This window comes from Gossypium hirsutum, chromosome D07, assembly GCF_007990345.1.
Source record: "Gossypium hirsutum isolate 1008001.06 chromosome D07, Gossypium_hirsutum_v2.1, whole genome shotgun sequence".
Taxonomy (NCBI): Eukaryota; Viridiplantae; Streptophyta; class Magnoliopsida; order Malvales; family Malvaceae; genus Gossypium; species Gossypium hirsutum.
The window spans coordinates 54869393-54894022 of record NC_053443.1 but is presented as its reverse complement, the minus strand read 5'-3'; the positions used below and the strand labels follow the sequence as shown (position 1 = coordinate 54894022).

General features: G+C 31.5%; 1 protein-coding gene across 1 annotated transcript; it reads right to left on the bottom strand.

Moving 5' to 3' along the window:
* Nucleotides 1–16541: 16541 nt before the first annotated feature.
* Nucleotides 16542–20196, bottom strand: LOC107925871 (MDIS1-interacting receptor like kinase 1). The gene is made up of 2 exons (XM_016856604.2): nucleotides 17301–20196; nucleotides 16542–17209 (listed from the first exon to the last, which is right to left on the bottom strand). Exons 1-2 carry the CDS (start codon nucleotides 19978–19980, stop codon nucleotides 16803–16805), a joined length of 3087 nt encoding a protein of 1028 aa, XP_016712093.2. The 5' UTR covers nucleotides 19981–20196; the 3' UTR covers nucleotides 16542–16802.
* Between the last annotated feature and the right edge of the window lie 4434 nt (nucleotides 20197–24630).

The window sequence follows — 24630 nt, the reverse complement described above, 5'->3', positions numbered from 1 at the left end:
CTCTCGACAATTATCAAATACGGAAAGACTAGTTTTATGTTTTGGTTGCTTTCCTGATTGTAATTTTGTTTCTTCATATTCAAGTTGTTAGCTTTAATTAAAGTTTGGAAGACCATAAACAAATAGTTAAATTGCGTTATTAGACCCTATATTTTGCATAAGTTGTAGGTTTAATTTTTGTACTTTAATTTAGTCATTTTTAGTCTTTGTACTTTTAGAATTAGAAAACTTTAATCCTAACCAAATGATAACTATTAAATTCATAAAGTTAAGTTCTATTATTTTTAAATTTTGATGTGTCAAATATATTATCGTATGTGTAATGCTATGTCTGTTTATTATTTGATGGGTTAAAAAATTTGAAGTTCAAAAAACATAGCTACTAAGAATGATTCAATTGGTGAATATGAATTAAATTTATAATTTTACGCAAAATACATGACTAATGGCATAATTTAACCAAACAAATTTATTTGTTACTATTGAGTTAGCACTAAAATTTCAAAATTCAAAAAATATAAAAACTAAAATATTGTGAATCCAAAACAATAATTAAACCTCTCATCAATGAAAACCATTTTTAATCATGTTGACTATTAAAATCAACGATTTGACAAAACGAGACGTGTGAAATGACTACTGTTAGCATCCACAAATTTAATCTTTTATTTTCAAATAAAATTTTATAAAATATTAAATTTTATTAAAGTTATTAAAAATGATAAGAAATTATTAAAATATCATAAATTATAAAAATATTATAAAAATTTAAAATTTAATGAAAGAGTAAAATCAAATAAGTCTTTAATAAGTTAAATATTTATTTCTTTACATATTAGAAAAAAAAGAGTAGAAATTATTCCCACACAAACTCTTTAAAACTAAGAATATTATTATCATAAAAACTCTTTAAAACTCACTAATAAATACTAAAAATCCTATTATTCGTGCGCAAATAGAGTTTTAGCTGAGTGATAAAGTAAAGGTTTTACTAATACAAAAAGAGTTGGGCTATATAAGAAGTGCATTGGGAAAGTGTAACACCCCATACCTGACTCAATCGCTAGGTCTGAGCTATAGGATATCACGTTCATTGTTGGAGCAACTACGATCGATTACAATTCAATCTAATAGTTAATACATATTATTAAGTCCAAAACATTATTATGACATGTTATACAATCATATACAAGCTTACAAAAGCTCTTTAGATAACTCGAGATCAAACAAGGACCAAATCATAAAATTTTCAAACTATCGGGTTGACGTCACGACTTTGGGGGTTCCTGGTCACAATGCAACTCACTGACCATTCCTCATTACAGCATTGAGGGCTTGACGTCGTGACTTCACAAACTAATTCCAAAAGGTCCATATGGTACCAATTCAGGACACTTAAAACAAATGTATAAATGACTCATTTCAGCCATTTCAAATGTTATACCTATTCCATACATGCTAAATAAATCATATTTTTTATTCAAGTTGTCATTAATTATCCAAACTTCCAAAATGACAATTTACAATACAAAATCGACTCAAAATCTAGGTACATGTCATTGTTAAAACAAAAGAAACTATACAAATATTGCTAAGTCGAGTATCGCGGTTTGGATGTTGGATCACTTCTTAAGTCTTCGAGATCTACTAAAGCTTGCGCCCAAAATAAACAAACCGTACGTTGAGCGATAAAACTTAGTGGTACTTTCATTATTCAAGTCAATATAACAATAGCATTAATCAAATGAACACAATCAATTCAAGTTCAACAATTAGCCAATTCACATTCCATTCATGCCAAAAGTTTCCATTAACATATGATATATGCATAGAACAATTTTAGTATACCAATTCCTTTGACACTTGCATTTAAACTTATCATATCATTCCATTCAACAATATGGTACATATAGCTTCATTTCAAAAGATCTATTAATTTGTTCTATTTCCATATTGTCTTCTAGGCTCGTATAAGCCAATTCGCATGGTTTTTCACATGTTATCATTTTCCATGTTCCATATATATACAAAGTATAGCAAATTCATTCACATTTCATTTCAATTATCATATAACCAATTCATGTTTTTTAAACCCTATTAACCCAACATAGACTTAGGACGCATACACAAATATATTACTTTGTCATTTCGGGTTGCTCAACAATGATGACTACTAGAACATGTACATACTACCATTCCGGGTTGCCCAACAATGATGGCTTTCACAATATGTTTATTCTATCATCCTGGGTTGCTCGGCAACGACGACTGCTAGAATATGTACATTTTACCACTTTGGGTTGTCTAACAACGATAGTTTCTAATCATTATACCGTATCCTATGGCATGCCAACTATATCCAATTCTGCTTGAACAAATAGTAGGGTAATTAATGTTTCAATTACATATTATAAACCAATTCACATATCATGACGTAACACCCCATACCCTGCCACACTCTATTACTCGACCCGATTGTCGGGTCCGAGCTTCAAGGTGCCACATTCGTTGCTAGAGTAACTACTATAAAATTACATTTGATTAAAAACCATTAAGCATTAAATATAAGTAACACATATGTATAAAACAATACATAATCATTTGTTGGTCTAATACAAGCTTACGAAAGCTCTTTTACTAACCCGAGGTATAACACCCCAAACCCGGTCTAAACGTTATGACCGAATTTGGCGATGTCACATTGTAACACCCATTACCCGTATTCGACGCCGGAATAGGGTACGAGGCATTACTAGAAGACATACATTTGCATACGTATTAAACCGAGTTACAAAATTTCATCCGAATTAAAACTTTCAAATTTTTAACGTGATTTTATAATTCTTTATAACATATCCTTGAAATATTATATTCATAACAAATAGGGCCTACGAGACCCGATATTTACTCATGTAATTCAAAGCTTCGTTTCCATTTCATTCAATTCACAATTTCTCATGTTCACAATTCAAATCAATTTCTCAATCCAATATATATATTTCAATCATCTAAGAATATAATTCAAGTTACACGAACTTACCAGGCTAAATTGCAGAAATACCAAAATTTAGGGACATTTTGGTAATTTTTTTATTTTCCTCGAATTTCCACCCAATCTTGATATAAATTAATATTTCATTAAATTTATTAATTTAAATAATAATACAATTCATTTCATGCAATTTGGTCACATTTTGACATTTTTACAAAATTACCCTTAAAATTTTACTTTTATTCAATTTAGTCCCTGAACCTAAAACATGTAAATTAGCTATTTTAAAATGAAATCATATTATCTGAATATTCACATATATTTTTCCTCCTCCACTCCATTCCATATCCTTGATATATACGTAATACCACTATTAACTTGTTTACTCATAACAAGCTGTTCACTTGAGTCATAGTCACTAAATTAATTATATCTTAAGCTACAAAACTCCGAATTGAGATCAGAAAATTTTATCAAAAACTAGACTCACATATATTCTTACCATAAAATTTTCAGAATTTTTGGTTTAGCCAATAAGTACAGTTTATTCTTTAAAGTTTCCCTTGTTTCACTATTTGACAGTTCCGACCCCTCTTCACTAAAAATTAATTATCTCTTTGTACAGAATTCAGATGATGTTTCTATTTGTTTCTATTTAAAATAGACTCATTAAGGATTTTAAAAATATAATTTATAATCCATAATTATTTTTTTAAAATTTTTAATGATTTTTCCAAGTCAGAACAGGGGAACCCGAATTCATTCTGACCTTGTATCACAAAATTTATTATATCTCATGATTTACAATTCCATTACTTACACCGTTTCTTCTATGAAAAACTAGACTCAATAAGATTTATTTCCATATTTTATTAATACTCTAATTCTATTTCCACAATTTATGGTGTTTTTTCAAGCTTAACCTACTGCTACTGTCCAAAACTGTTTTAGTGCAAAATATTGATTACTAGGTGTATAACTCCCTTATTCCCTTTCTCTATAATATTTCTCATCACTTTCACTTATTTCTCTTCACTAATATATCAAGAACATAAGACCTTATATAAGAAAACTCTACTATAACATTATTTCCATGCTTTTTCAATAATATCAAACTTAAAAATATATTGAAATCTTGATGTTCTTACCTTGTGCTATTGATTTCAATCTTTAACTTGATGTTCTCTTTCCTCCAGCTTCTATTTCTTGAATCTAACTTGATATTCTAGCTCCTCATTGTCTCCTTGTTATTCTTCTCTCTTGGAAGCTATGGAAATTCTTTTGATTTCTAGGTGAAAATTGTAAATTTTTGGTAGAGGGACCAAATTGTAAAGAAAGCAAAACTTTCTTTCTTCTCATCTCTTCTCACGTTAGTTGCATGGAAATATGGTGGAATGGGTGATTCTTCATCTTCTTTTTCTTATATATACTAAATAAAATACTAATAAAATAAGAAATATCATTTAAAAATTAAATTAAAATATTAATAAACTAATATTTATTTATTTATTTAATATAAAATATCTCCAACATAATCATTATCTTCTAGATTTCTCTCTCTTCTAATTGACCATTTTGCCCTTTATAATCTTCAAAAATTTCATCCTTGAGTCATCACTTAATTTGGTAAAATTGTGATTTAGTCCCTTAAAATTCTTCACCTTTTCAATTTGGTCCTAATTCATCCATTTTCCTTAGTTTCTAGATTATTCCACCCTTAAAATATTTACACTATTGGTCCTTTAACTTTTTTTATTTACACTTTAATCCCTCAAATTTTGAATATTTACTCTTGGGCAACAAAACTTTTCTCACTTTTGCGATTTAATCCTTTCTTGAATTAATATGTCATAATATAATTCCCAATGTTGCCATAACTCAAAATTTCCCTTTTTATCACTTTATTTCCTTATTTTACTATCAATGATACCTACTTTCTTACTGTAGTAATTTTCGGGGTATTACACGAGGTCAAAATAGGACCAAATTGTAAAGATTTCAAAACTTTGGGTTGATGTCGCAATGTTGGGGGTTCCTTATTGCAATGCAACTCTCTGACTTAGGCTCTTCGTGACCTCGAGTGCACACCATTGCAATGTGAATCTTGAGTTGTTCCTCGTCACGATGTTAGGGTTACGTCGTCGTGATGTGACATATTATTTCCATAAAAATCAACATGGTACAAGTTTGGGTGACCTGAAATCATATGTAACCATTTCCATACAACCAATTTAAAAACATACCAAATGCAACCAGGCCAAAATATACATATATGGTACTTCAAAATAACATCAAACTATTAAATTCTAGCTTTCACCATATACAAAACAAACCAAAAACTTAATCCAAGAGTACATTACAAACTTTGTTGAGTCGGAGAATCAATTTTTGGATGCTGGAACAACTTCTTGAATTCTTGAGGTTCACTTATATCTGTGCACGAAGAAAACAAACCTTTCATTGAGCAATAAGGTTTAGTGGTTCATTTACAATTCAAGGTATATGTGTAACATAGCATTAACATTTTACTTAAGGCTAATACATAAAAAAATTGCACATAATATCAATCTAATATATGTGTTAACTATCAAGTTTCCCATCATTAATCAAAACATATAATCATGCTTATAGCAAATACTAAATAACTTATCCAATTTATACATCATGATTGACTAATTCTAATTTACTTATCAATATCCAACTATTCATCATATACTAATTCAAAATTTAGTCATGGGTCAAACATTCATTTAGGATTCTTTACAATATATCATTAACAATATACTAATCATGAACTATACTATACAATCCATTACTTTGCCATCACCTTATTTAGCTCATTTTTGGAGTCTATCAACTAATTTACATTCGTTTCGGTGCCCAAGGCTAGATTTCGTTTGATTTTCATAATCATCAACATATTTCCCTTTATCTCAATTCACATATATACATATTTAGTTCAATAGCACCATATATTACCATATTCACATAATTTATCAATCTTACAATTTACAACTGTTATTAACCTGACTCGGACTCGGACGAATACTCAGATCATCCAACTAACACACCAAACTAGCACCAAAGTGCATCATTGGACAAACCAATGTAAGGTAATTGGCATGTAACATGCATAATGGCGTACAAAACGCATTTTGGTGCACAAAATTCATACTAGCACACAAAGTGCATCCCAGCGCATGGAGCATGTATCAGGCACACGAGGTGAATCTTGGCACATAAGTTGCATCTTAGCATATAAGCACATAATCTCATACACAATTCAATCTTATGACATGCCAACTATATCTGATACGACCCAAACAACTAACAGGGTACCAATATTCAATTCATTTACAATTTATTTATCAATTATATTCACAATCACAACCCAATCAATTAACGTATCACATAAGCTTCATGTCATTCAATACATTTTCACCCAATCTCATAGCACATATCATATTCTGAGTAATTCATAATATTTTACAAATTATTCAATTTAGTCTCTCATTTCGGCAATTCACAATCAAACTCAATTTAATAGCTTTCATTATCACTAGGTACTCACCTTGATATTTCTAAATGCAATTAATATGAATATGCAATCAATTAATACGAGCCTAAATAAAAAATGTACAAACCGTGGTCTCGTGTCACTCGTTGACAACTCTCACTTTTCCTTTCCCGCTCGAAGGTTCCGCGTTGACGTTAGCTACGAATAATCACAAAATATATCATACAATAAATTTCCAATCAATTCATAACCAATTTCAATTTACACACATTTTACAATTTATTCAATTTAGTCCCTAAAATCAGGATAAACATTACTTTCAATATAAAGCTTCAAATTAAAATCTGATTTCACTTATATTCATTACAAACTCTTTAACTATTCGTCCAAAAATTTTATAATAATTTTGGATTTTATTCAATTTGGTCCCTAATATACTAAACTAATAATTTAAATTTACAATTTAGTCATTTTCTTAAACTAAGCTTAATTTCTTCACACCAATTCTCAACAATGGTAACTTTCAAAAACTTAAAAATTTTTATAATTAATACATGGGCTATGTAAATCAAGCTCCCATGATTCAATTTCCATAAGAATAAAAAAAAGGATAGAGACTTACTTGAATTAAAGACCAAAAGATTAAAACCTTAGCACTGGCATTTTCCTCTTTCTTTTCTCTTATGGTCGGTTGAAGGAGATGATGTTTTATCTCTCCATCCACCAAAGTTCACTTTTATACTAAGATTATAGTTTAATTAAACTTAATTAATCATATTTTTATCTTAATTAATCATACTTTTCTTAATTAATTATCTAACATCATTACTGTCCACTATAACATGTTTAATAATGGTTTATTAACTATGTTGGCCCTTTCAATAATTGAAATTTAAGTCCCCAAGTCATTTCCTAATTAAAAACCTATAACGACTAAACTTTACAATTTAGTCCCTACGCCATAATTAATTACAATTTTGGCTAAATTACTTATCCAAATTTTAGTTCATCTATACACCAACTTCGTAAATATCCCTATTTAATATTTATGGACTCGATTTACAAAAATGAGGTCTCAAAATTGTATTTTTTATACCACTGGAAACTGGGTCGTTACATACCAAACCCGATCTTCGGGTTTGAGCTATAGAATGCTACATTCGTTGCCGGAGCAACTACGATCGATTACAAACAAATTTCATAAATTAATTATTAAATTAAAAGTATTACAAACCTAAAACACGATATATAATCATTTTTGGGTCATATACGAGCTTACGAAAGCTTAATACCATCCCAGGGTCAAACTAGGACTAAACTGAAAGTTTTCAAAATATTTCAGGTGGGTGTTGCGACTTCCAGGGTTTGGTGTCATGACATTGAAGACAGTAGCCAAGCTTCCCAACCTAAAGAGCAAATTGTAAAGTTTTCAAAATAAGATAGGACCGACGTCTTGACCACAAATAGAGGACATTGCAACGTGGTAGCCTGATGTCATGACATTCAAGGTGTGAAGTCATGACATTGGTAGTAGACCCCTATGTCCTTATTTTCCATTAACATTCACCTAGCATATGGCATTAAGAGGTTTTGCCACAATGCTCTAAATCATCCAATAAACACAATATACGTGCATAATATACCATTTTCAAGCCATAAATGTCAATTTCATACATGACCAAAACCATTATAGTTATATCCATAACTTAGGTACATTTAGGTGACCATCTCAAAAGTTAGACCAAGAATTCCGAGGTACATGTCATTGATATAATGAAAAAGGCTATACAAACTTAGGTTGAGTTGATTTCTATCATCTGGGTGCTGACTTCACTTTTCCAGGGCTTCAAGAATACCTGTACATGCGTACGAAATAAACAAACCGCACACGGAGCGATAGGGCTCAATGGTACTTTCATGATCCAAGATATTATAGCATAAACTTAGGTAATACATTTCAAGACAAATAGATGTATATATGCACTCAATATCTAACCAAGTCATGGTCCAAAATGTCTACCATTCTCATCATCTTACAATGCATGAAAGCATATTTATGATCGTGTTAAAACAACTTATTCAACATTGCCATATCCTTGACCAACTTCATTTACTTGTCAATTATCAATCCATGAATATATATATACCAATTCAGTGCCAATCATAAATCAAACACATACAACTATTTACCTTTATTAGTATGCTAACTAATGTCATGTTCAATTAACAACATTTACATTATTAACTACCTTTCAATGTCTTTTCTGGAGTTGATTGACTCATTCACAATTGTTTTGTCCCCTATGTCTCTTTTTCAATTGATTTACACAATAGATTACTTGTTTTGTCTATCACAATTCACATATGTACACAAATCATCTCATATCATCATGCCATTTCATTTATATATCATTTACCAAGTTAACCAATTATAAATCTCTATTAACGTGACTTGGACTAGGATGGATAAATGGATCATCCAACCAACATACCAAACTGGCACTGAAGTGCATCACCGGATAAACCAAAGTAGGGTAAACTGGCACGTAAAGTGCATATCGGCACACGAAGCGTATCCTAGTGCACAAAGTGCATACTGGCACACATAGTACATCTTGGAACATGAAGTGTATCTTGGTGCATGTAGTGCATATCTGGCACATGAAGTGCATCCTGGGGCATAAGCGCATAATCCCATACACAAACCAATCCTATAACATGTCAACTATATCTACCACAACCCAAATAACTAATAGAATATCAATATTCAATTTCACTTCACAATTCAATCCGTATTATATCTCATATCATTTTCATAAACACAATCCCATTTCATAATCAAATACATATATTTCATATTATATAACACATTTCATTTCAATTTTTATACAACATATCACAATTCAAATATTTCATGCCATTTTATTCATTTTAGTCCTCTATATCAATATTCTATATCAAACCAAATCAAAACCATTCACAACATCACCATGTGCTCACCTTGACATATAATTATATAATTAACACAAATAGGCAAGCAATTAATCTATCTTGAATCATAAAAGTACAAATCGTGGTCTTACGTCATTTGTCAACAACTCTCGTTTTTTCCTTTCCTTCTCGAAGATTCTACGTCGACGTTAGCTACAAGTAGTCACAAAGCATATCACACAATCAATTACCAGCCAATTTATAGCCAAATATCAATTTATGAATATTTTGTATTTATTCAATTTAGTCCCTAAAACCAAGATAAGCATAACTTTCAATCCAGGGCTTTAGATTAAAATCTGACTTCACATATATTCATTAGGGACCATCTACTTTCTATTTCTATGAGAATTTCATAATTTTTTTTATTTTATTCAATTTGGTCCCTAATGTGTGGAATTAATAATTAATGGATTAGCTTAAGCAAGCTTCCATGATAAAAAAAATCTATAAAAATAAAAAAAAAGTCTAGGGACTTACTTGTAAAGATGATCGAATGTTAAAACTAGGTTTTCCAAGCTTTCCTCAATGGTGGAATGTAAGAAAGGTTGAAGAAGATGAGATTAATCATCTTTTTCTGCTAACTTTTCATATGTATAATATGATTCATTTTAATTAACTTAATCGTGCTTAATTAAGCTTTAATCTTTAATTAATTTAAACTAATGACATTTAACATCACATCTCGCCATCATTGTAACACCCCAACACTCAGCCTAGGAGTTTAGACCAAATTTCAGAGGTCACATTGATCACCAAAGTGATCGTGGGAAATTTTAGTTTAAAAAATCGAAAAATATTACAGTATTTCAATTCCATAAAAACTCTAAGATATAAAATCCCGGTATTACAAAAACCTCAGTCCAAATAATGCTTACATGTATTTAATACAAAAGTTCATACCTCAGCTTTCAAAACAGTACTTAAACTAATTATTTAAAACGTGTAACTTCGAGACCTTCGACGTGTCGAGTCCAACATCAAAATTCAGAAATGTACCTTCGAGGGGAAACACTAAGGGGGTGAGCTACATGAGCTCAGTGTGAGTTCAAAAGGTGACTAACAACAAAATTATAGAACAACAAACCAAACAGCAGTTCAAAAGCGGAATGCACTTACAGAGAAATACAAAATCGAAAGGTAAACACAGTACTAACCTCTTAATCGTACATAACAATCAAGCACACCATATCATACAACCAGAACACTCAATTAGTAAACCCATTAACGGGTCGATACCAAAATACTCACCATCAAAAACAAATCAAACGTATCAGTACTGAAACACAACGGCCTATAAACACTTAAACTTAAAATCAGATAGTGAGACAGAATGTGGAAAATGAAATGCATCAATATGAACCCACCCATCTAGCCAAACACCTCTCCATCCATCAATCACACCCCAAAAGAGCTAATTAAGCTCATCCAACCAAACACACCACATAGGACCTCAAAAGGCCTATCCAACCCTACACACTACGTATGTGGACTAGGCCACTCAGATAATAATACGCAGCAAAGCTGACGTATATGCAGTACAGTGCATTGCGGTAAATCGTTGTATAGATATGTTGTAGTTAAACTACCAGATCAGATCAGAATTAGTCTACCTTCTCTTTACAACCAAACCCCAAATGTTTTATGCAAATGTATGTATACAGATAGGGGTACAAAATCAAAATACACAACTTTCAGACAATCATATGGACACAAAAGCCCACATTCAGTCAATTAATCACAGAATTCTCGTGCAGCCACAGAATGCGCACCACATACAAACACCCACACACCAATCAAACAGATTTAGAAATGCGTACACTTACTAACCCAGATTCATAATTGATTTCATAATAACATCGAATAACATTCAAACGAGTTGCTTACAAAAAGCTATAACTACGAAAACACAAAAGCCAAAGCCAAAACAAAGTCCTGACCACCCTTACTGAAACTTAGCTAAGAGTCAGAACATACAGAAACACAATCAAGCTTGAAATGGACACAGGTCAAAAATCAACAAGAAGGGGCCACACAGCCGTGTGAAAATACCTAGGCCGTATGGGAGGTCAACACGCCCTTGCGGAGGGGCACACACCCGAGTGGAAAGAGGCACACGGCCGTGTGCCCCCCAGGCATGGCCGTGTGTCCAAAACACACACCCGTGTGGGATCCCTAAATCCCCAAATTAGCCACACAGTCCTGTGGCACCCAATCAACCAAAATCTAATTCTCAAATGCACACGCCCGTGTGCCCAAGGGACACGGCCATGTGAAAATCGACTAATTTCCCTAAATCAGCCACATTGTCGTGTGACACCTAATCTTGCCCGGAAACCCTAATTCCTAATTCTACAAGGCCATATGAATAGGCACACGCCCGTGTGGCCACCCATGTGGTCTCGAAACCACTTTGAAACATCCTGCAAATCATGAATTTACACATCAAATGCCCTCTAAGCTCTAACAGTTTAGAACCATGCCATAGGAAACCAAGTTTTACGCAACTTAAAAGCGAAACCTTCCACACATTCACCAATCCATTTAAAATATATCAAATTCCACATAATCGAAACAAAAAATCACAAATGGAGTTGGAGAGTTTGAACTCACACCTGATTCGCGATCAAAGACGTCTAGACATCGACTCGACAACAAAAAAACCGAAGCTCTCCAGAAACCACAAACAACACCATTTTCGTAAAAGAAGAAAGGAAAACAAAACAAAACAAATAAATAAATAAATAAGAAAGGGGAACAAAGGAGAGGGAGAGAAGAACATGAAAAGAAAGAAAAGTTGTAACCAAAGTAAAAATAAAAATAATAAAAATAAAACAAAATAATTATTCTTAAACTTAAAACAAATTTGTTATTTAACAAAATAAAAATATTTCTCCAAAATGCACACACAAGAGTTTGAGCACGCAACCCAGAGATACACTAACTCACAAATAACCACCAAACCAGCAAGCTCATTCTAACGTCAAAATGTGCAACTAAACACAATAGCTCAACCTACACACTGTCCCTAACCACAAAGCTCAAAACTTCTAACCCCAAAATCCGGGGTGTTACAATCATCCATTTAGAATAGGTTTATTTTTCATCTTAGTCCCTTGGATAATTGTTATTTAAGTCCTCAAACCTTCTCCTAATTAAAAATCTATAGCAATTAAACTTTTACAATTTAGTCCTTGTACCTTAATTAACCACATTTTAAACTAAACTGCTTATCCAAAATTCAATTCAGCAACACACTAACTCCGTAAATATCTCTATTTAATATTTACAAACTCAGTTTAAGGAAATTAGGTCCCAAAATCACATTTTTTGACACGATTAGAAACAGGGTCATTACACATGGTCTCATACCATTTTCATCATCAATTCATATCACATATCATTTAGCAATTCATATTATGTTCATTTCTACAATGCTTAGAACAATTCAATTCTTAGAATTCAATACCGAAACATAATTCGATTCATGAAACAAATAATGATCTTACCTCAATAGTTAGGCCTTGTTTAGTATTGCTTCAAAAAAACACCTTTGGAAGAAAAACTGTGCTAAACAAGCTGCTTTTGACTAAAATTTTTTGCTTTTGAAAAGCACATTTAAAAAGGAGAAGCTAAAATTTTTAGTTTTTCCTCTCCCAAAAGCACTTTTGGTGCTTAATTACTTTTTCATCCCTCCAACAACATGGTACTTTCCTTTTTTTATTGGTGCTTAATTGCAAATGTGTTAAAATCATTAATCAAAAATAAAATTTTTTTTTAAAATAATACTAATGTTCTAATATCTAATTACAGATATTTAATGGTTATACTTAATTATTTAGAATATACTTTATATATTCTAATTAAATCTTATAAATAATTAATATTTATTACTTAAAAATATTTAAAATTTATATTTCATATATTAAAATATTAACAACAAGTTATAATATATTATTTTTTATATTCTTACTAAAATATAATAATATTAACTAATTTGAAAATTATTTAAATACATATTTGTTAATTGATAATACCTTGTATAAAATGGATATTTTATTTCTTAAAAGTACTTTTTGACAACAATGCTAAACACTCAAATCTTAAACCAAACTTTTCAAAAGCACTTTTTCACAACATTTTTTAAAAACACTTTTCAAAAGCAATACTAAACTAGCCCTTAGTATGCAACAATCATGCATGCATATATATATTGAACTCGAATCATGAAAGTACAAACTTCATTCTTGTCTACGACTCTCGTCTTTCCTTTCTCTCGCGACAGCCAGACATATTCTTTCCATCCACTTAAAAATATATATAGTTAGATTAAATAGTTAATTAAACTTAATTAATTATGATTACTTATTTAACTAATCTTATTTACTTTTCTTTAATTATAATTTTACTAAATAAATTAACTAAATAAATTAACACTATCATCATTCTCTATTAACTTTAAAATAAAAATGATTTAATAACCATTTTGGTCCTTTAAATAATTGCTATCTAGGTCTTTAAGCATTTTCTAAATTTAAATTTAATAGCGCTTAAATTTTTACAATTTAGCCCTCGAACATTAATTAATTATTTTCTCGATTAAATTACTTAACTGAACTTCAATATATTTTCATACCAACTTCCTTAACCTTTATATATTATCCCTACGAACTTGATTTACAAATATGAAATTCCTAAATCACGTTTTTGGACACTTCTAAAAATCGAATCGTTATAAAAAGTTAGGGCTACAATAGCTTGATTATGCTAAGGCGTGTATTAAATTGATTTTATTTTATTAAAAATAATAATTATTTTTAAAAAAATGAGATTCAAATTATCATATTTTTCTACTATCAAAACTATTTAAAATAATATAAAATATTATATTAATAAAATTAAAATTAAGAAATAAATAAAATTTTAAACATAAACTTTTATATTAAATAATTATATTTATTAATTTACCAAATAAAATTTTAGTATAAATTCACTCATCAAATTTAATATTGAAAATTCAATAATTAATTTTAAAATTTCAATTTATCAAACTCGCCTTAAATCTCCAAATAGTTATATATATCTAGCATTTTACTCAGCTCCTTAGCCTGGCAACCAAATTAACTAAGCTTGAGTTAATTTCAAAATCAGGTATCTGGTAGCCATCTAGACTCGCCAATCAAGAATTGCTAATCAATAGCTAATGAACAGGGCCGGCCCTGAGGCTGTTTTGAAGTGTAGCTGCCTAGGGCTCAAGATTAAAAGGAGTCCCAAAAAATTATTTTTTCAGTTTTTAATGTGGAAAAAAATTCACACTAAAATAAATTAATTAAATAGTTAGGGCTTTCAATTCTTTGCCATAAATACTTCATTTTGGCTTCTCCAAGCCTTCTCTAATTCCCAAATTCCAACTCTTACCATTAAAGTTTAAAAAAAAAAATCAAATTTTCTCAAAAAATCAACCATTACTAGCACAACCTTCTTTATTTTCGTATAACCATGACAATGGAAGAAATTTTCTATAAATTAAATAGGGTCAATTTTGATTTGAGTAATACATCATTCATCCTCATTAGCATTGATCAATTGAAGTTATTAATTATTACTTTATATTTGAGAGACTGAGAGCCTCTCATCCATGATATGTCAGATTTACCATTATTGCAGGTATGCTTCTCCCTCCTTATTCTTCTTTCTTGTAATCTTTTCATTCTTAATTTGATGATATTTTTGGGTTTTAACTAATAAAGTCATTAAGTCATCCTTATATTTAGCTTCTCCCCCTAATTCCTTTTTGATGAACCATAGTACAATATACTACTACATACTTTCTTATATTAGCAATTGAATTTAATTGTGATCATAATTAGTTGCATTTACTCACAATAATGATATTTTAATTACATGTTATTTTATTATTTTTTATATTTAATTTTTATCAATTGTTTTGAATTAAGCAAATATTCAACTTAGAATTCTTCTATCAGGTGTTATTGTTTTATTTTCTTGTGTTACTTGAGTATCTCCTTTATAAAAAAGGAGAAAAGAGAAAACGTGTTGAAGAGTTAAAAAAATCATAGTGATATGCTATTGATAAGTTTATTTAAAAAAAATAGTTTTTAATGAAATTTTAGATCAATTAAATGAAATGATGACAATGAGAATGAGAATGATGAAATTAATGATTCAAATTAGCTTAATGATGTGTTAAATGTATCCAATATTGAAAATGTTAGTCTTAATAAAGAACAAACAATTCCTCGTGATATTGGCATTGATGAAGAACAAACAATTCCTTTTTTGGATATTTATAATATTAGAAATTGAACTAATCTTGATAACAAAACAAGAGACATTTTAGTTGAAAAGGAACCTATAAGAGAAATGAATCTTGAGGTCGTCAATGTCACAAGCACGGTTGAATGGTTTGGCAATTTTATCAATCGAGAAGGATTTTTTTGGAAAACATTGATGTTGATGTTATCATTACTAATTTTGCATCTCAGAATTCTCGCAAAACCCATTTTGTTATAATTTTTGTGTTTTTCTAGTTGATGACATAGGAGTAGATTGAATGAAAAATATATTTTTTAATTTAAAATTTGTTAGAAAAATATATTATTCGCTTAATGTCATAAAAAATATTATTTTAATGAAATTATTAGTATATGATTTTATTTTATTGTATTACATTTTATAATTTTTTTTAAAAAGGCTCGATTTATTATTTCGCCTAGGGCCCAAAAATGTCAAGAACGGACCAACTAATGAACCACGGTTGTTACTGGCTAATCAACCATGGTTCATGTATGGTTCTTACTGCAACGATTTTGATGAAGGTGAAGGATGATGACCAATGCTGCTGTATGTTGTGTAACGTTTAAACCTTTGTGTTGTGCCCTCCTGCTGTTGCTGTATGATTATTGTATGCATATTTTCTTTTGAAATCTTACTTTTTGAATACCAATATACATAACTGATTATATTTTACTGTAATCGACACTCTCTTTTCTATGGCAATTGGGTGCATAAGAAGATGGATTTTACAAGAAATTTATCTGTAGATCTGCACTATTACAAATACTTTGACAAGGAGAAATAAAAATTTGAGTTACAATGGAGTTATCATCATGCATGGCTCGCCCCCGAAAAATGGGACTTTATTTGCAGGTGAAAGCCAGCTTGATATCCCTGTTGATATTCTGAACAAAATGAACCAGTGAGTGATTACAAGGCTTAACAAATACAATGCTAGATACAAAATAGAATACAGTTTTTGGAAAGGGAAATGTTATTCTGTTCCTAGAAGAGGCCATTTACAGGCGATGTGCTAAACACCGGCATCTCTTTGGTCGATGCATTTCCGCTGTTGCTGCTACTGCTTTTCCTCCGAGGCTTTGCCTCACCGAGCATCGTAATCACATCTCGCATTGATGGTCTGTCCTTTGGGTGCTTGGCAGTGCAGAGAAGTGCTATCCTAACAACTAAGAGCATCTCTTCTTGAATATGCTTACAGTTCCCTAAATTAGGATCTAATTCCTCTTCTAAAGCTCTGTTGTCTCCAACCTTTCTCCTAATCCATTCAACAATGTTAATGGATTCTCCGAACTCCGGATCTAAAGGCTGTTTCCCGGTTAAAAGTTCCAGTAAAACCACCCCGAAGCTGTAAATGTCAATCTTTTCATCGACCTTCAAAGTGTAACCGTACTCTGTGACAAGGTTATTAAGCAATACATTAGGATTAGTATATAAAAATAGAATCAAATCCATGGAAGTGAGATGTTAAAACTGCTGACTTACCGGGAGCTATGTAGCCGTAGGACCCTGCAACCATCGAGACCGTTTCATTCTTACTAACCATCATCCTTGCCAAACCAAAATCTGCAATTCTTGCCACAAGATTTGCGTCGAGCAGTATGTTGTTTGACTTGATGTCTCGATGTATTACAGGTGGATGACAATCATGATGAAGATAAGCAAGGCCTTGTGCAACACCAAGTGCTATGTTATACCTTGAAACCCAATCTACCAGCAACCTACCGGCTTGCTTGCCGTACAAGGCATCTGCTAAGCTACCATTTTGCATAAACTCGTACACTATCATCATGCTAGTATCATTATGAAGGAATCCTAATAACCGAACTATGTTTCGATGCCTAAGTTTCCCTAAGAGATTCACCTCTCCAACAAAATCCCCACTGTTTCCGTTTTCGATGTCAGTTCCTGATCTCCACAGCTTTTTAACTGCTACGACTGCATTTGACTGCGGCATCTCAGCCTTGTATACGACCCCGGTGGCTCCCATCCCAACCACATTTGTTTCTTTGATACAGGCTAAGATGTCAGCAGCTGTGAAACCAAGTCTTTGGAATGCCATTAATCTCCATGGCCATTCTCCCTTTCCTGCTTCAAACCTTTCTTCAAAGCAACTACCATGTGAGTACCACTTTTTATAGAGTGATCGCCCACCGATGAGTAAGATTCCAGCTGCTAGAACCGATGAAATCCCAGTGAGCCATCCAGCAACAATATGCTTTGCTCGCAAACTTCTTTGCCTTGATGAAGTTTGTGAATGTAAGTTACATGGAGGGAGAGCACCACCACAGAGACCAGCATTGCCGACAAGATCATCCGGATTGATTGTTCTTAGCACACCAGTTGCAGGAACTGGACCCTCTAGTTTGTTATACGAAACATTGAACATTTCTAAAGCCGGAGAGGTTCCAAAATTACCAGGTATCCCACCTGTTAGAGAGTTGTTAGACAAATCGACAACAGCCAAAGTAGGCATCATAGCAATCGATTCCGGAATATCTCCGGTCAATCGGTTATTCCTTAGATTCAAAGTGACTAATTTCTCACATGAAGCAATGCTAGCTGGAATACTTCCTGTGAAATGGTTTGTTGACAGATCAAGCACAGAAAGTGAAGGCCAATCCTGAAACTGATCTGGGATTTCACCAACCAAGTTATTGTTCGAGGCAATGAACGTTTGCAGACTCGAGATTGAAAGAATGGTAGAAGGGAGAGAAGATTCAAGATCATTATTAGAAATATCAATAAAAGAAAGTGATGTAGAAGAAGCTATATCATCCGGAATTGTCCCGGTGAGGCTGTTATTTGCCAATTCTAACCTCTGAAGCCTCCCAAGTTTACCAAGTCCAACTGGAATTGTCCCGGATAGAAGATTATTCTGCACTCGAACACGAACAAGTGATGGACAATTTGATAAGCTGACTGGCAATGCCCCTGAGAAAGCATTGTTGAATAGAATGAGCTTGGTGAGATTGCCTCCATCACACAAGGTTTCCGGGATTTCACCAGAGAATGAATTGGACGATATGTCCAACCACTGCAATTGTGAATTCTTGCCAAGATCGATCGGCAGTGAGCCTGACAAGGAATTGTTCCACAACTCAAGTACCTGCAATTGTGTCAAACCTCCAATTCCGGTTGGAACTGCGCCTGATAACCGATTGCACATTAGGTTCAAGAGCTGTAAGTTCTTAAGATCAGATATCTCAGCAGGAATTTCTCCAGATAACTCATTATCAGACAAATCCAGCAGCTGCAACGAAGTGATGTTGCCAATTGATGGGTGAATCTTACCTTCAAAACTGTTCTTATACAAGAAAACTGTTTCGAGTAGCTTGAGTCTCCCTAGTTCAGCTGGAATCTCTCCACTAAGATTACCAACTGCCAAATCAAGGTACTTTAGACTAGAAAGGTTCCCAAACTCAACTGGTATTCCCCCTTCAAATTCATTGTACCCCATAATTATAGTCTCCAGTGATGAAAGCTGCCCCAATTCTCCTGGTATCTGGCCAGTGAGATTATTCCCTGAAAGGCCAAGTAACTTTAACTTGTGCAAGCTCTTGAAAGACTTTGGAACTGAACCCTGGAAGAAATTGCCTCTCAGGTCTAGCGTCTCCAATGAAGTTACATTGCCAAGTTCCTCAGGGAGAACTCCTGTGAAACTGTTGCTTGAACCATTCAGGAAAGTTAGCCTTGCAGCTCTTGCAAAACCCACAGGGAAGCTGCCGGTGAATGAATTAGAGCTCACGTCAATGCTGTTAAGTGATGTGAGATTGGATATGGTTTCCGGTAAAGCCGACGACAGTTGATTACAACACAAGTTGAGAGAAGTAAGGCGTTTCAGCTGTTGGATATCGTCAGAAACTCGTCCGCTGAGATTCATAAACGAGAGATCAAGCTTTTCAACTGCCCCATCAGAGTTGCACCATACACCAGTCCAATTACAATGAGCTGAATGCTTCAATGCCACATTGTCCGGCAATTTCCAATCTCGAAGGCTATTCAATGGATCGATAAGACCGGCTTTTATCGATAACAAAGCCGATACTTCATTATTCAGGTTGGTTTTTTCAGCAAGACCGAAAGAACAAGAACCAATACAGTAGCAGAAGAACAACAATGATAAACGGATTCCCATTTTCATATTGATCTTCTTAAGTGGCATCTCAGTAGCAGAAGAGCAACAATGATGGATGGATTCCCATTTTCATATACAAGAACTAGAAACAGGGAAAAGATGAGCAAAGTGGCATGGTTACATTAGTGTTTTTGGAAGAAAAGAAGAGTGGTTGATGCATAAGTATTGGTATATAAATAATAAAGAAATGGGTGATTAGTTTAATTATTGGAGAGCTCGTGTGATCTTGGGTTCTGCAACAGCTGTTATACAGGGAAGCTTTTGGACTTTAATGGAAGTTTCTCCGACATTAAACATGGTGAATAGATAAAAGAGAATAAACCTAAACATACAAGTAATACAAACTTACATCTATGAAATAACACTGTCAACCTAAATACCTCTTTAGTACTTATCAATTTTAAAAATAAACAAATTAATCTTTTACTCAACAAAAATTACAAAAAAATAATAAAAAATCAAAATATTTATAAAAATTCTAAAATTCATATATTTTTTATAATTATAATTTTTTTAAAAGACTTCTAAAATTATATAAAGAAAATTTAAAATTTAAAAATTTTCTAAAATAATAATTTAGGGAGCTAAATAAGTTTATTATACGTGTTCTAACATGAGATTAATTATACTATAACAAGATTTTAATTTCATTTGATTCGACTCAACTCGATTCGAAAAAATTTCACATCAAGTTAAAATGAGCGCTTACCCGTATTTGAACTTCATACTAAAAAGTTTTTAAAAGAAAAAGGGAAGATGGTTCAAATTATTTCCAGGTGAAGGTGAAGAACAGGGTAAGGTTAACTTCAAAGTATGACAAGAATTTAGGAATTATTGGTGTACATGTGACCTTCTCAACATCAAAGCTAAAGTAATACTGGCAACTTCCACTTCCATTATTTTTAATAGAACAAACAGTGATTAAATACAAATTAAAGATTAAAAACCTAATTTATTATTGTAAAGACACAAAAACCTGGTCCCATCATGTCCTAATAAAATAAATAATCTATGTGAGGGTGGCTTTACTTATTTGTTATGATTGAATTGGAAGGAATCTTTCCATGTTATAGGCCAACTAAATAGAGAAAGAGAGAAAGACAAATTTTATAAATGGTATATCAATTTTGATTTAATATGTAATTTTGTATATATAAACTTTAATAATTTGATATAATTATACATATAAAATTTTAATTGTGGTTCAAATGTATACTTGAAACTTTAATTTTGATTTAACCATACACATTTAAAGAAATAAATATGTTTTAATTTATTTTTATATTAGATAAATATAATTTTTTATTTAATATATAAATAAAATGATGTTATATCAATAATTGTGTTGATAATTTACAATAATCGGATCAAATCAAAATTTTATATATAAAATTGCACAAAATTAAAGTTCGTGTATACAATTGCACATTAAACTATAATTCATTTATAGCTTTGGTATTTAGAAATAATGAAGTTTTTTGTTGTTGTTGTTGGAATTTCTATTATTTTCTCAATTTGATTAACCTTTATTCTCTTATAAATATCATTCTTTAAACACATTCAAGACCCAATGTTATTATACATAATGGTAATGAAAAAAAATACCCTTCCATAGTCAAAATGAAAGATAATAAAACGCCTAATTGAATTAAACATTTTTTTACAAAAATAATATTAAAAAATTAATTATTATAAAAATAGAGTAAACAACAAATTAATTACGAAAATGGAGTGTTTGCTACAGTAAATTTTTGTGCCGCCTAACATTTTGGTGGCACTGATGAACTTTAAAAATAAAAGTTAGACAAAAAAAAAACATTAAAAAAGTGAAAAAATATTTTTTTAATTGGTGTTGCCAATATATCAAGCGGCATCCTCTTGATTAAAAAAATTATGATTGTAAGGATTAAATGTAGGGAAAGTACATTAAGACATTAAATATAGTAAAAAAATTATTTTTTCTTAACTTTTTCAACCTTTTCTTTTTCTTATCATTTTTTTTATTTCACTAGTGTCACCAATGGTTAGGCGGCACCACAAAAAAATATTTTTTTCTCACTCTTTCAGGTTTTTTTTTAAAAATTCATCGATGTTGTCATTGTGTTAGACAGTACCTAATGGCAGAGCTAGGGGGTCTGACAAGGGTCCCGGTCCCCCTAAAATGAATTTTTTTTATTTAAATCCTTTATAATTTATAAAATTTTAAATTAGTAATTGTAAAATTACATATTAGCCCCAAAAAATGATAAAATTTTAATTTAATCCTTTAAAAATTATAAATATATAAACTATTAAAATGATAAAATTATATTTTTACTATCGTAATACGATTTAATTCTAACCCAAAAAAATTCTAACTCCGCCACTAACAATACCCAAAATTACTATAACAAACACTCTATTTTCGTAATTAATTTATTCCTACTCCATTTTTTTTATAAAAGCCGAATTAAACATATGAATATTAATATTTAGAGAATTAATAGAGAGAAAGATGCATGTGGACAGATTTGTCTTATCCTTTTTAGGAAGAAAGAAGTACCGAGTTGCAATATTAAAGAAAAAGAATGTTCGGTCATCAGTTATGTAGTACAGAAAACAATACTAGGAAGTTAAAGCCATGATGCACCATCATCAATCATGCTCCACCACCCCACCGCCATTTTTTCTTCAATAATATTACTTGAATAAATAAACTAATCTTCCACATGCTAACATGTGGGCTGGTTTTATTTTATTTATTTCATAAAAGGTGAAACGGTGCATTTCCTATTGAAGATTACTAAAGTGGACGTGGATGACATGTGAACCAAATAATTATATTTCCACATAATTAACCTGATATAATATACTTTAATATGAATAATAGGTTAAATTTAGAGCGGCTCATTGTCGGGTCGGGATGGGTTCGGGCTAGATCCATGCAATATATTTAGATTATTTTTTAAGTTCGAGTTCGACCCATCTCAGAAAAAGAGTTTATTTTTGTTTAAGCCTGATCCAATTTTAAAAAGGTAAATTCGACCTAATCTGTCTATATTTGATTTTTTTAGATTAATTTTTATTTTAAAATATAATACACTAAAAAAAGGTTAAAATAAAAGTTTTCTAAGACATTAAAAAACAATACCATAAATATAATAAATTATTTATTATATTAAAAAACACAATAAATATAATGAATATTTTATTGTATTAAATATAATTTTTAAAATTTTATATTTTGGATTGGATTATTTAGTTGGATATTTTTTTTAAGTTTTGAGTAATGGGTTTAATTGTTATTGAGTTAGTTACTTAATATAAATATAAATATATATAATTATTATGATATTTTTATAATATAATATATCCGGGTCAAGCCAAGCTTGGGCAAAAAAATCTTGCCCAAGGCTTGGCTCATATAGAAATTTGGTCTTAAATTCTATCCAAGCCCATCTTCCGAGTCTCGTATTTTGTCCAAATTCTCCCACTTTTCAAACAAGTCTGCGAGCCTGGATGGATGACTCAACCCATGAGTAGGTCTATTTATATCACATCTAAGTTATATTCGCATTAAAAATATATGGGTAAACTATAAAAATAGGTACTTTTGTTTGCCTCAAATTGCATTTTAGTCACTTACGTTATTGTTTTGTTAAGAAGTGGTCACTCTTCCGTTAAGCTCCATTACCTCCCAAATGACAATCCCACGTGGTAGTCCAAATGAGTTTTAAATGCCAACTTGGATATCCAACCGGGACAAGAATATATTTTTGATTAAATAAATAAATAAATTAAAATTTTAAATTAATTACACCTTGAATTGGAAAAGAAAAACAATTCTTCTCCTTTTTCTTTAGTTTTGTATTCCATTTTGACTGAAAAAACTATTCTCATCCTAATTGGACATCCAACTTGACATTTAAAACCCATTTGGACAGACTATCACGTAGGGTTGCCGTTAGGGAGGTAACAGAGCTTAATGGCAGAGTGACTACTTCATAACAGAACGACAACCTAAGTGACTAAAATGTGAGGCAAATAAAAGTGACTATTTTTATAGTTTACCCAAAATATATTTACTCATTTATATTTATACTTATATGCAGAATAAATCCTAAAATTAGGGGGAATTGGGAGAATAAACTATGAACAACAAACCATATTATTCTTCAAATAACAATAAATAAACTATGAACAAATACAATTATCACTCACTAAAGCAGCACATGAGAAAGCAAGAGACTTAAAATAACAGGAACAAATACAAACAGAAAGACGCTACTAAAATCTACTGTAGCACCACCGCCTGTTCTTCTTCTACTAAATGATCTGGGTTTTGAACATCCTCCTCCGCCAAACTTAAGATCTCCCAAGTAGATATGCACCCCTGGATTCTTCATTTTTATGTTACTCCCCACCAACACAGAACTGTTACAACCTTGAACGTTGCTGTTGGTGTAAATGTTGATGCAGCAACAGCCTTCGTGCTCGCCGGACGTGCCGTGACGGATGATCATCGTAGCTCCGGCATTGGTTCCTTCTATGTTAATGGTGTTGAAAGAGCCTAAGCCAATTTCTGGGGTACCATCGGTTCCCAACATTGTTGGGGTTTTTTTTGGGTTGGTTTGTTTTGGAATTGTTGGGTCAAAAAGAATATCACAGTTGATTTCAATGGGTTTTGCTTCTTTGCTT